The sequence below is a fragment of the Manduca sexta genome, chromosome 28, assembly GCF_014839805.1.
Source record: "Manduca sexta isolate Smith_Timp_Sample1 chromosome 28, JHU_Msex_v1.0, whole genome shotgun sequence".
NCBI lineage: Eukaryota > Metazoa > Arthropoda > Insecta > Lepidoptera > Sphingidae > Manduca > Manduca sexta.
The window spans coordinates 5,793,811-5,807,004 of record NC_051142.1 but is presented as its reverse complement, the minus strand read 5'-3'; the positions used below and the strand labels follow the sequence as shown (position 1 = coordinate 5,807,004).

Here is a 13,194-nt window from a genome sequence, read left to right as displayed (position 1 = left end):
GAATTCTTTCTTACTAAGTATAGGTATAGTTTAAATGAAGAATAAAAGGCTAAAATAATATATATTTTTTTTATTATTTATTACAAATTAATATTTTTTTTCAGTATACGTATACGTTGCGCATAGCTCACATGATATGTCGCAGTAGGTGTAGTTAGGGTAAGAAAGTAGCAGGAGAGCAGTTAAAGGGGACCTCATTCGAAATTAAAGGATGCATCTCTCGATATAAGTAAGCTCGATACAGATATTTTTACATATTACTCACAAATCCCGGAAGAGCTAAATAATAAGCTTAATATACTAAGTACTTGTAAGAAAGATAATTATAGACTTTTAATTTTAGGAATCCGATTATTTTACGTACTGACGAAAATATTTATGAATATAGGAACTAAAAATTTGACTGTTTTGGTAATGTTTATTAAGTCATATTCTATTAAATTGCTACCGTATCTTAGGATAACTCTACAGTTTATCAATTATAATTGTCTATATAAATGTAATCACTTTTTATAAAAGTGTCTAAAGTTGTGGCTTTATGCATCACAATTTGCGATATTACTTTCGTCGACACATTTCTGTTGGTCTTGGTCAAAACGTAGACCAGCTGAACAGGATAATAACCGCGGGAATCCGTGTTGGCAAGCTACGTAGTTTGTACAGCTGTTGTAATATCTGAAATATCATTTTTCAATTAGTAAAATTATTAAACAAAATGTTGTTTTCGTTTCATATGTTTTTTTTTTATGAAAATCTAACGTTTTTTGTGCCCAATACGGTGATAGGCTTGAACCATATCACACAGTGGGACGGAACGCATAATATGGCGAAAAGTGGATGTCCTGGTTGCACCACTGACTACCCTTTTTGGGATAAATGCGTGACGACTGATGAGTTTGTGAATAAGTTGTTACGCTATTAATAGCGATATTTTAGTTATGCTGTAGTTTTATTTATGTAATAATATTTTTACTGTAAGTACCTGTACTTGGTGATCATATCATTATCTGCGTCATCCACTGACGGACAAGTAAAGTCTTTGAGTGCTGGAAAAAAAATTATGTTATTACTTATACACGTTTAAAATTATCTAGGTTGAACTTCGTATGTATATTTACCGTCGGGATGGCAGGATGGCACCGCAACTGGCCAATCGCAATCGGAAATTGCCTCGTTAAATACTAAACCTTTGGGACAGTTCATTAAAGTAGCTTTGCCCTGTTCGCACACAATGTATTGGCTGCAGTCGCTGTTAGGCACGCCGTAATAGCCATTCTCGTGAGGACACTGTGCATTGGGACGTGCAGGCTCTTGAAAGAACACGTTACATTACAATCAAAAAACAATAATTGATATAATGTAGGAATGTTATAGGACATTATACATACGTGTTATTGAGCCGTTCAAGCATTTATACTCCGATGGTAGCACGCAAGGATACGCTGGCCAAACTGTGCTAGGTTTATATACTAGACCTTCTGGGCAGAAGTGCTTTCTAGCTACATTATCCTGAAACAGTATTATTTCATGTAAAATATGCGTTAATTCATTCATATCAAATTGACTAATACCAAGGCATGCGATACAAGCAATAATAATTATTTTTAATACTTTATCTCTACAGGTAATATGAACAAAAAATCACCTTGCATTCAATGAAAGTGTCACATTCATTGGGCACTGAATAGAAATTATTCTTCTTATCACAGACGAAGCTTTCAAATCCAGGATATACTGTTGTTCTTGCAGGTTTTACGGTTGTTGTTTGGGTCCAACAGGGTGGGACGTATTTTGTTGTGGAAACAGTAGGAGGTGGCGTGTACCGAGGGGTGGTTTGTGTAGGTTTAACGGTTGTTGTTTGGGTCCAACAAGGTGGAATGTATTTCGTTGTGGAAACAGTGGGAGGTGGCGTGTACCGAGGGGTGGTTTGTGTAGGTTTAACGGTTGTTGTTTGGGTCCAACAAGGTGGAATGTATTTCGTTGTGGAAACAGTGGGAGGTGGCGTGTACCGAGGGGTGGTTTGTGTAGGTTTAACGGTTGTTGTTTGGGTCCAACAAGGTGGAATGTATTTCGTTGTGGAAACGGTGGGAGGTGGTGTGTAACGAGGGGTGGTCTGTGTAGGTTTAGCGGTTGTTGTTTGGGTCCAACAAGGTGGAATGTATTTAGTTGTGGAAACGGTGGGAGGTGGCGTGTACCGAGGGGTGGTCTGTGTAGGTTTAGCGGTTGTCGTTTGGGTCCAACACGGTGGGATATATTTGGTTGACGATTGAGTGGGATGTGTAGGTTGAGTAGTCCAATACTTAAATGTTGATGAAGCCGGTGGTACATATGGTGTGGTTGAAGATGTTTGTATCGGATTTGCAGTATGGGACCCTGAAGGAAAAACTGCTGATATGTTTCTAGCAACGTCTAAGGAGTTTGCTAAAATAGGGTCAGATTGTGAGGCCGCCAGACGAGCTGTAAACCAAAAGAAAGCAGTAAGTTATACATTCGTATAATGATAATACATTTATGTATAATATATTAAAATAAATTTAGATGTGTCGATTTCTTTTGTATGAGCAGAATAAAAGTAAAATTGTGTTACATTGGTATTCATGTATGTTAAGTATATTTCGGCAAGTAAACAATTTAATGTCGAGCACGACCACGTGATGCGGTTAATAGTAAGCGTTGCGACTGCTCGTAAATAGTACTTAATTAGATTTGGATTTTTGTATTAGATTGTAAATAAGTAATAATAATAACAACAAAAATAATTCCAACCAGGGGCGGGGCAACCGCCGTATCAATAATATCAATGATACGGGACTCTCGAGCTTTAGGGGCCCCAATATATGTAAGGTGAGAGTACTTGGGAATCTGTTTGTATAGATGCTGCGCTCCCGAAGCCTCCCCCCCCCCCTCGGAAAATTTTTTACTGAGCTCATCTAGGGCAAGCTACTCCACTAATTTTAACGTTCTTTAGTGCACTGCATTGCACTTATATACTTAAATATTACTATATTGATTGTTAGTTACAAAATACTTTTTTCTCCTAGCTGTACACCTCTTGAAGTTGAAATAAATCAATGCTTCAAATATTGTGAAACTGCGAATTTAGAGTGTAAGCACGTTCACAAAAACAAAAAGATTTACCATCAAAATTATGGTAAATCACATTATTACCATATAAATTATTAAATAATTTCTCAGTATGTAGCGTGATTATTAATTAAAAATGATTTGAATTTTTTGTAGCACCCTATCAATAATGTGACTAAAATTTGTTTCTTTTCTTTATGTAAGTAAGTATTTACAATTTATAAAAAACTGCTTAAAGTAATGGTCGCACAGCACATTCAGTTACTTACCATTATACAATAGAGGTAAAATAAATAATATTGTGAGGTCCATGATGGCGGAGTAGTTTTCACTTCGGCAATTAGAAGATCACAATGATCTTTCTCGTGGTGTCTCTGCTTTTTAAACAAATCAAATTTCTTCCGTTATCTGTCTTTAATAAATGATTACATTTTTATCAACCATTAAGTAATGGTTATATAATTTTAACGAGTTTAATTAATAGAGATTTATCAGAAATATCGTACACATATATTTTTATTTTATATTTTTGTTTTGTTTAATTAAAAATAAATTACTTTTAAGATATAAAAATATGGCGTTTGGAAATCGTGGCATTATTATTCATGAAAATAATTAAATAAGTAAAATAAAATTGATTGCCTAGAGATATTTACTACAACTGCCTGTATACTTCGAACCCAGGAGAATGTTTATACATTACCTTTTTTTTTAACTTTTTTTAACTGTGTTAATCAAAAAAGTATTTGTCCCTACAATCTTTATACATGCGTTTATAATATAATCATAAATAATAATATCAGCCTTGTATTATATACTGTCCCACTGTTGGGCACGGGCCTCCTATACTACTGAGAGGGATTAGTCCTTAGTCCACACCACACTGGCCTAGTGCCGATTGGTGGACTTCACATAACCCCGAAAATTCCTATAGACAATTTCTCAGGTATGCAGGTTTCCTCACGATGTTTTCCTTCACCGTTAAAGCAAGCGATAATTCACAAAGAATACACATAATTTTAGAAAAGTCAGAGGTGTGTGCCCTAGGGATTTGAACCTGCGGACATTCGTCTCGGCAGTCCGTTCCACAACCAACTAGGCTATCGCCGCTTTTTTTATACTTTGTAGTAATCAAAGTCGTTGAGACAAGTGTCGAATTGCTAGAGTCAATAGTCATGCCATAGTAATTTTAATTTTTACATCATTGAACCGGTTTAACTAGGTGTTATTGTCAACTGTTGTTTTGTATTGTTACTACATTTTGTTCGCAGTTTTGCCCGTGTAAAGGAGTTTTCCGGGAATATAAAGTAGCCCAGGGTTTTAGATATCTCCATACCGAATTTCATAAAAATCCTTTCAGTAGATTTTGAGAAAATCGTTGACATACAGACAGTCAGAAAAGGGGACTTTGTTTTATAATATGTATAGAATATGTGTAGATGTATGTCATTTAAATTCTAGTGAAAAATATTTTTTCTAATGGCGATAAGAACAAAATCCTCTACAAAATCTCCATATTATGGGCAAAAAGATTTACTGCCAACTATTACCTATATTATAAATATGCCATTCCATATTTGTATAGTATCTATTAATTAGGACAAAATAGGTCCTATAAAAATATATTCATGCTCTTATATATCTGAAAAGTCTGATAACGATTGCACATTTCTACATTTTGAAGTTGCTATATTCCATTAGAAGGTTAATAAGTGAGATTAAAAGTACACTAAATTTCATCGAACTTAGTGCAGTAGTTCAGTTTATCCTACTCTCCTCTCCCCTTTTACTAACTTTGTTAGGGAAGTTCATAAACTATTTCATGGTTTAAAGTAACGATTTTCATATCGAATTTTATCACAATTAATTCAGTGATTTAATAGTTCCCTTTTTTTATCCCCCCACACGTAGGGGTTTATAAAAGCGAATATCATATTTATTCTTTAGGTTTTGTGAATCTAATCATAAAAGAAAAACTCTTGTAACTAAAATTTATAATTTGCGTAAAAAGCAAAATGATACCATATTAGCCGCCTAGAAAAAGCCAATCATACGTAAACTTATAAATTGTGGTTTGGCGAGAACGTCATTAAATCATTTTACATGTGGTTAATAGACATGGTAATTAAAATACGTTCTATGCTCGATGAATGTGGGTCACTAATGTGATTGAATAAAAAAATATCAACCGATAGTTTGTGGTTAAATTATTTACTAATGAAACTTTCTTTTTCCTTAAGTACTATTGTACATACTATTGTGCATATAGAATCTATATGATTTGTATTACAGATAATAAAACAATTATCCTGTCTCAGTAGCGGCGATCGATATAGGTAGGTTTTTTTATTTCTTCCTCGTTTGGTTATAATTTAAGTGTAAAGAAGTTTTAATAAAAAATACTTTTATAACCATTTCTTTTTTTAAGATACATACGTCCTAATGTGCTTCAATTAATAATAATAATAATATCAGCCCTGTATTATATACTTGCCCACTGCTGAGCACAGGCCTCCACTACTACTGAGAGGGATTAGGCCTTAGTCCACCACGCTGGCCTAGTGCGGATTGGTAGACTTCACACACCTATAGAGAACTTCCTATAGAGAACTTATCAGATGTGCAGGTTTCCTCACGATGTTTTCCATCACCGTTAAAGGGAACGATAAATTCACAAAGAATACACACATGATTTTTTAGAAAGTCGGAGGTGTGTGCCCTTGGGATTTGAACCTGCGTACATTCGACTTGGCAGTCCGTTCCACACCCAACTAGGCTATCGCCGCTTTTTTCTTCAATTAACCCTACTGTAAATTATTATAAGGGAAAGTTTACGTTTACAATAGATATTGTTAACTTTATATAGTATAAATGGGTTATTTTTCTATTGAATATAATAATTGGATATATATCGTACAAATAATATGACAAAAATCGTATAAATTTGTATTAGGGCGTCTTTTATTGTGAGTTAACACATATTTGCGATGGACCAACAAACAGTATGCACGTGTTCTGTTTTCGGATGAGTCTCAATTTGGATTTCTTCCCGATTCAAGGAGAAAACGTGTTTGGCGAGTTCCTGGTCGCTAAATTCAATTCCAGAATCCTTAAGAAGTTGGTAGTTAGTTAGTAGATACGAGGCAATTTAAATGCGGAGTAATACCGCGACGAGATTGTGTACCCTATGGTCATTTCTCATCGACAGCGACTCGGCCAAAATCAATGTTCATGAAAGATAATGCACGTTCACACTCCGTAAGGTTGGCGATGAATTTGTTCCGCGAGGTCAATATCACTATATTATAGGGGCCTGCTGAGTCCGTCGATCTCAATCCCATTCAGCATGCGCGAGATTTGCTCGGGAGAAGAGCTTTCAGTGTTCTTTCTCAAAATTTGAACACGGAAGAACTTTCTTTACAATTTCCAGAGTATGGGGCCTCATTCCACAGGCGATAATTGATAACCTCATTCTGTATGCCACATCGACGTAGAGCCGTCGCTTATGCTTTAGAAGGTCTAAAAGATTATTCCAAAATTTGGTAGGAATATTCTTTTTAACTAATTTTACTTATGCTATAAGTACTTTTTTTTTTAATTTTCACGAACTTGTTTTTATTGGTTCTAGCACTATATTAGGTTTATGTAATCTTTTTTAATTTTTCACTAAGAAGCCTTTTATATATTGCGAAATATAAATGAATATTCAATTATGCTGCTATTGATATACATACATGTAACAAAATAATATTGAATTTAAAATAAACAATATTTTTTCTCTTGTTCCCTAGACTTTGTTGAGTAGTGTACAATGCAGAATCGGTGGCAGTTTATGCATTGTAGAAATTTAATTTAACTAATCATTAGGTGTTTACATAATATGACATTGGCGTTTTTCGTACTAGCCACTTTAATCAGAAATATCTCCTCTTTGGTTAAGAATTCCAAATTCAAATTTATAAATGCATTGGACTGGTACTTTTGAGTTCCGAAAATAGTACATATATGTATAAAAAATTTATTTGTTATTTCCTGCTTAGTTTTTTCTTTGGCGTCTTTTATATCGCACAATGGAGAACATGAAATATCGCTATGTTACCGAGTATGAGTTTCACCGTAGCACCAGTGCTGCGAAACAGCTCGAAGGATTAACGACGTGTATGGCATTGGTGTCGCAAATGAAAACACAGCACGTTTTTGGTTCCAACGTTTTCGTTCTGGAAGTTTGGACCTTTAGAACGAGCCCCGTGGACGGCCGGAGACCAAGGTGGATAGTGAGGAATTACAGGGTATTGTGGAAGTTGATCCATCGCAAACAACTTCAGAGTTAGTTTTTATTACTGAGTTCTCCCGTATCATACGACAGTCTGAATTCTGCTATTCTTTCCATATTTCAAATAAAATATCATTGGACAGTATTCTTGTCAGGAATTGTAAACATTAAACAAAACTGGTTAATTCTATTACATTTTATTAGGTAGGTATTCAATCTTACGACTACTTAAATAAAAATATAAAAATTAAGATGTATTTACCGTTTAGTAAGGTTAAATTTAGCTATTTTATTTTCGGTTCATGACAACAATATTTTAAAATTAGAAACATATATGTATTTTTGACACAGAAAAATACATTAAAAATTAAAATATCAGATAGTGACATGTTTGTGCCCTTTCAAAGTTTAGAAACTTGTTTCTTATTTTGACCCGGGGCAGATATTTGTCGGGATATCCTCTGTAAAAAAAAAAAAACAATGTTACAACAATGTCCGAGTGATAATACGATTATGATAAAATTATTTTATATACATTAGTGCGTACCTAGCACATAGCCATGTGTGCACTTGTATTCAGCGGAACTAACACAGGGATTAGCTGGCCAAAGTACGTCCGGTTTAAATACGTGACCCGCCGGGCAAATCTGCTTGCTGGCTACATTGTCCTGCAAAATATTCGAAATGTTTAGTCTAACATGTCATTACATATTTATATTTTGATTTATTTACATCACAGATTGCATAGACCTACCTTGCATTCTATATAAGTGTTGCATTCGGTCGGAATTGGATAGAAGTGATTTCTTTGTGCACAGACGTATTGTGGTCCATGCTCCGTTGTGGTGGTTGGGCCAGTTGTTGGGGTAGATTGGGTTGTGGTCTGTGATCTTTGGTTCCAACAGGGGGGAACATATGGTGTGGTTACGGATGGCTTCGCGGTAGTCGTCGTGGTCGTGGGTGTCCAACACGGGGGAACATAAGGTGTCGTTGATTGCGTAGTTGTGTAACGAGGCTTTACCGTTGTCGTCGTAGTGGGATGTGTCCAACACGGGGGAACGTAAGGTGTTGTTGATTGCGTAGTTGTGTAACGAGGCTTTGCTGTTGTCGTTGTAGTGGTTGTAGTGGGATGTGTCCAACATGGGGGAACGTAAGGTGTCGTCGATTGCGTAGTTGTGTAACGAGGCTTCACTGTTGTCGTTGTAGTGGTTGTAGTGGGATGTGTCCAACATGGGGGAACGTAAGGTGTCGTTGATGGCGTAGTTGTATAATGAGGCTTCGCTGTTGTCGTTGTAGTGGGATGTGTCCAACACGGGGGAACGTAAGGTGTCGTAGATGGCGTAGTTGTGTAACGTGGCTTTACTGTTGTCGTTGTAGTCGGATGCGTCCAACACGGGGGAATATAAGGTGGCATTGTGTATTGAGACTGCGCCGATGTTGGTTGAGTAGTTCGTCCATTATTTGGTGCTGAAGTAGGTGGTGGGTTAGTATAAGAGGGAGTCACTTGTGTTGCAGTATGAATAGGGACAACAACATCGGAAGGAAATGCAGCTGAGACATTTCTTGCAATATCCAGTGAAGCTGCCATATGGGGTGTTGATAGTTCCGGAGGGGCTGTTATCACTGCTGCGTCACCGCTAAATTTACCCTGTTGGGCTTGAGCTGTAAAATTAAATGATGGTTTGTTATAGAACTATGCTATACAGAATAAAGCCATTGTAGTTATATAGTTATATTAAAAAATATATTCATAAATGAAGATGCCTCGAATATTCACATATAATTTAAATTTTTGAGTACCAAAGGAGAAAATAGCAGTAATTACCAATTATTTTAGAAAAAGCGAAATAAAAATTATAAAAGTCATTGTAGGTATTATCATATTATTATCAATTATTATCAATGACAACAGCAGTTTTATTGGATATTTGTTCTAATAAAAATAATTTGAATGTAATATGAAGCACTAGTTAATACCACTTACCATTATGCAAAAGTGGTAAGATGACCAACACTAGCGTAGAGACCAACATGGTAGTAATGTTGTTGCTTCAAGGCCTCAAGTGATAATGAATTCACAGTATGATGGTCTGACTTATAAATCAAACATTTAACTGTCACCAGGTATTTTTTTTTCACTTTATCAATAATATCTAGATAAGTAATGGCTATTTAATTTAATGATTAATTAATGTCGAAAAGACAGTAACTATAACGGTTATGTTCATCAATACATGAGATGATTTTTACTAATAGTTCCGTAGTAGTAACGAGGTTGGCTTAGATGTGAGGTCCTGGGGGAATAATATGAAGAAACCTGAAACTAAGCTCCATAGAAATAAATAATTTATTTCGTTTTAGTAATTAAATTAAAATTTATTTTTCTTTAATAGTTTATAATAAAAATTATTTAAGAAAAATAACGAAGAGGAACTAAATTAAAAAATAAAAAGAAATTAAATGAGAAAAGAAACAAACCAAAACAAAAAAGGATTCCAGCTCAGCTTTGTGCTACAGCGTGATTTCGTTTTAAAGACTTCTTAAAAAGCTGAGAACTTTTCGACCTAGAAGTATATTATTATTTGTAAACATCGATTATTATGTCAGACTGCTTCAAAACCCTTTGGATGATAATTTTCATCCCCATTGTGCCAAACGATATGCCAATTGGCATGCTGCTGAGAGACGTACCTATTTTAGGGCTTATAGACCTAGCCCACCAGTCGCTAAATATTTTTTTTATTTCTGGGCAATTCGTAAGCGCAGTAACCCATTACAATCGCCCAATACCCTTAAGGATGGGTGATAGTGGTAAACATCGTTTTTCCGCGAAATTGAAAAAAAAAATCATCTTGTCATCCGCTGGTAAGTTAGCTAAATTAATGCGCACTTTAAACTTTTAACTTCATTACAAATAAATACATCACGAGGTGGCCTTATTCGGTGCTTGTAGTCCCGTTTTCTTGTTTTTGTTTTTTTGTAATAAAGATTACTGCTAAAATTGTTTTCGAGAAAGAAAATGATATTTTTACGTACGACAATCATTACAAGATAAGCTGCGATATTTGTTAAAAGTACGGGATTTTTAAAACATCTATCAAATATAAGGATTTGGTGTGAAGTGTAAGAAGATCCTGACTCTTAGTTATTTTAGACAAAACAATATTTAATATATAATTATTAATAGCTCAGACGTTTAGATTGATAAATTCTTCTTAAAGATTGATGAGAAATTACTACCAGTGAAATTAGTGCGCATTATAAAACTTAACAACAGGTCTAATATCTGAGGGTGAAAAACGCAGTGCCAACCAGTACTTATAAGTTATCCATACGCCGTGTAGCAATATCAAAACATTATCAAAGTCGTGACACTGGCGCCCCTTGCGACCGGCTTATTCATCTTGTCACTTAGTTGTATAAGAAAAAGAAAAATAACAATTCTTAGTCGACGCGTTTTTTTTAATTTATCTGTTTAGCAGTGTAATGAATACACAAAATCTTAATGTAAGGTGCGGTTTTCCAGATTTCCGTAGACCGTTGTATTTATTCCATAAAAAGCATTTTAACCTGTCGAAAAGTGAGTCCCCTTTCAGGATAAATGGTGTGAGTGTCAATTACAAGGTTTTATATCACAGGCCATTCAAGGGTGTCGTTTGTAGTGATCGAGATATCGAAATTGGTAATGAACAGTAGAGAGTCTATTTATACTGGATGGCATAATCATGTCCAATTTAACAATAAAACTCCATCTGGATGTGACCTCTCTTATACGTATAGCTGACGAGAGCCACAGACCCTCTGAACCAAAGTCTGCAGTTCCTGAAGACTCTGAAGAAGGCTCCAATCATTATCTACAAAGAACACCGATTCCTACCAATGATGATTGGTAATACTACTGAAACTAAAAAATATTCGAATTTCAATAGAGAAGATGATTGAAAGGTTGCACAAGCTCGGGATCCTGTTCTACATTTAATTAAATCGGAACTCAAAAGACCGGCCAGACTTTAACACATTGAGCTCATTCTGTGCAAATCCGATTGTAAAAAGCTAAAAAAATAATAATTGCATAATAATTATTGTAAAACGTAGGTACATATTGTAACTTTGACTTTACGGACGACCAACATCTCAGTCCCCCTGTGAAAATAAATGCTGCAAAGTCTTCAAAACGTCGGGAGATAATTATAATATAAAATTCTTTAAAATAATTATTTGTCTAACATTTGCGTAAACATAAGAAATCACTATGCAAAAAAACAATAATTACTTAATAATGACATGAAACTACATTTAAAGGTTACATTGTTTAATTTGCAATCCATCATATTATGCATAGATAATACACTAATATAGGATATTATGGGATCCTCAGAACAATGCTTGTTCTTGTTCTGTGATGGGATCAAAACAAATATGTCATTTCTAACGGCATCAATCTACTCTCTGCCTATGGCAGAAGAGGTTAGCCCGGTTAGCCTATGGGCTAACCTTTTTGTTAGGGTTGATATAATATTTTTTGTTTATTTTAATGTACGTAAGAAAAATGATTTCTTTTGATTTAACGATTTGATATTAAGGGACGGGTCTATCATTTTTTTTTGATAACATTAATTGTCTTCAAATCACACGTTGTGTGGTTTAGATACCTCATTTCAAAAAAATGAGGCATACAATACAAAGAAACATGCTGCTTTTTTATTCTTTGTCAAAAGGGGATTAAGATGGAGTACGGATGTACACGTGTTATATTTCATAACTGTATTAAGACGTTCTCTTTCCTAACAAACTAATAGGCACGATTGATTAACAAAAATATTTTATTAGTGTGATAGTAATATTAACCAATAATAATTTGACGAAAAGTACCAAAAACTATTACTTTAGTACTCAAATATGTGCAGTTTTATACGTTAATAGACATTATATATCTATCTATACTTATAATAAATCTGTAGAGAGGTCAATTCTGTACATGAAATATATTTCCAAAATAACTATCAGCGGGTGATTAGGAATCGATACTGATGCCAAAAATGCAATTAGTAAAATTTTTGTCTGTCTGTCTGTATAACCGTTATAGAAACAAAAACTACTCGACGGATTTTAACGAAACTTGGTACAATTATTTGTCATACTCCTGTGCTGGTTATAGTATACTTTTCATCACGCTACAATTAATAGGAGCAGAGCAGTGAGGGGAAATGTTGGGAAAACGGGAGAAGTTACTCCATTTTTTAAACTTCCGTCGCGTGTGCAACCTTAATGGTTAAAGCTACACAGAAATCATGTATGACGGAAATGTTCTCCTTAAAATTATGTAAAAAATATCCCACGACAGCATATGTCTATCTTTTATGGTTGACTCACAATAACACGTGTAACTCCCGATAGCTTAGCAGTTCGAAGCTTTCTCATTATATTTGTCTACTCTTACGTTTATAACACTCTCAGTCATCCCTAATTAAAAAAGTTAACATTATTAAATATTCCATAAAAAGAATCATAGAAATCGGTATAGAAACACCAAAGTTATACATGAAATACGCTAATAATAAACCATCATGCGTGAATACTGAATCATGCTATAAGGATTACTTTTGTATATATATAAGGTCGCGAACGCACAGGCAGGCGGCTTGCTTGGCACCCAGAGGCTAGCGAATCACCTAGCGAGTAGCTTCGTAAAACGAACATTCTCGAACGTTCGCGACCGGCTCCATTTTTGAAGTCCGAAATCCACGCGGGCGAAGCTGCGAGCGGAAGCTAGTTAAGATAATAAAAAACGGTGAGCCCGAGTCTGCATAGAAATATATTTTAACAAAAATAATAAT

General features: G+C 34.9%; 2 protein-coding genes across 2 annotated transcripts; both read right to left on the bottom strand.

Moving 5' to 3' along the window:
* Positions 1-93: 93 nt before the first annotated feature.
* Positions 94-3,569, bottom strand: LOC115454838 (salivary glue protein Sgs-3). The gene is made up of 6 exons (XM_037444857.1): positions 3,354-3,569; positions 1,646-2,457; positions 1,389-1,509; positions 1,119-1,310; positions 983-1,046; positions 94-675 (listed from the first exon to the last, which is right to left on the bottom strand). Exons 1-6 carry the CDS (start codon positions 3,394-3,396, stop codon positions 537-539), a joined length of 1,371 nt encoding a protein of 456 aa, XP_037300754.1. The 5' UTR covers positions 3,397-3,569; the 3' UTR covers positions 94-536.
* A 4,085-nt stretch (positions 3,570-7,654) lies between these two features.
* Positions 7,655-9,559, bottom strand: LOC115441880. Its single transcript, XM_030166797.2, has 4 exons — positions 9,342-9,559; positions 8,112-9,019; positions 7,905-8,025; positions 7,655-7,818 (listed from the first exon to the last, which is right to left on the bottom strand). Exons 2-3 carry the CDS (start codon positions 8,587-8,589, stop codon positions 7,979-7,981), a joined length of 525 nt encoding a protein of 174 aa, XP_030022657.2. The 5' UTR covers positions 8,590-9,019; positions 9,342-9,559; the 3' UTR covers positions 7,655-7,818; positions 7,905-7,978.
* Positions 9,560-13,194: the final 3,635 nt, after the last annotated feature.

Coding starts and splice junctions, on each gene's coding strand:
- LOC115454838 (XM_037444857.1), bottom strand. CDS start 3,396: ATGGACCTCACAATATTATTTATTTTACCTCTATTGTATAATG. Junction 2,458..3,353: donor TTTACCTCTATTGTATAATG/GTAAGTAACTGA, acceptor TTTGGTTTACAG/CTCGTCTGGCGGCCTCACAA. Junction 676..982: donor GATATGATCACCAAGTACAG/GTACTTACAGTA, acceptor ATGATATTTCAG/ATATTACAACAGCTGTACAA.
- LOC115441880 (XM_030166797.2), bottom strand. CDS start 8,589: ATGTTGGACACATCCCACTACAACCACTACAACGACAACAGTGAAGCC. Junction 8,026..8,111: donor ACACTTATATAGAATGCAAG/GTAGGTCTATGC, acceptor AATATTTTGCAG/GACAATGTAGCCAGCAAGCA.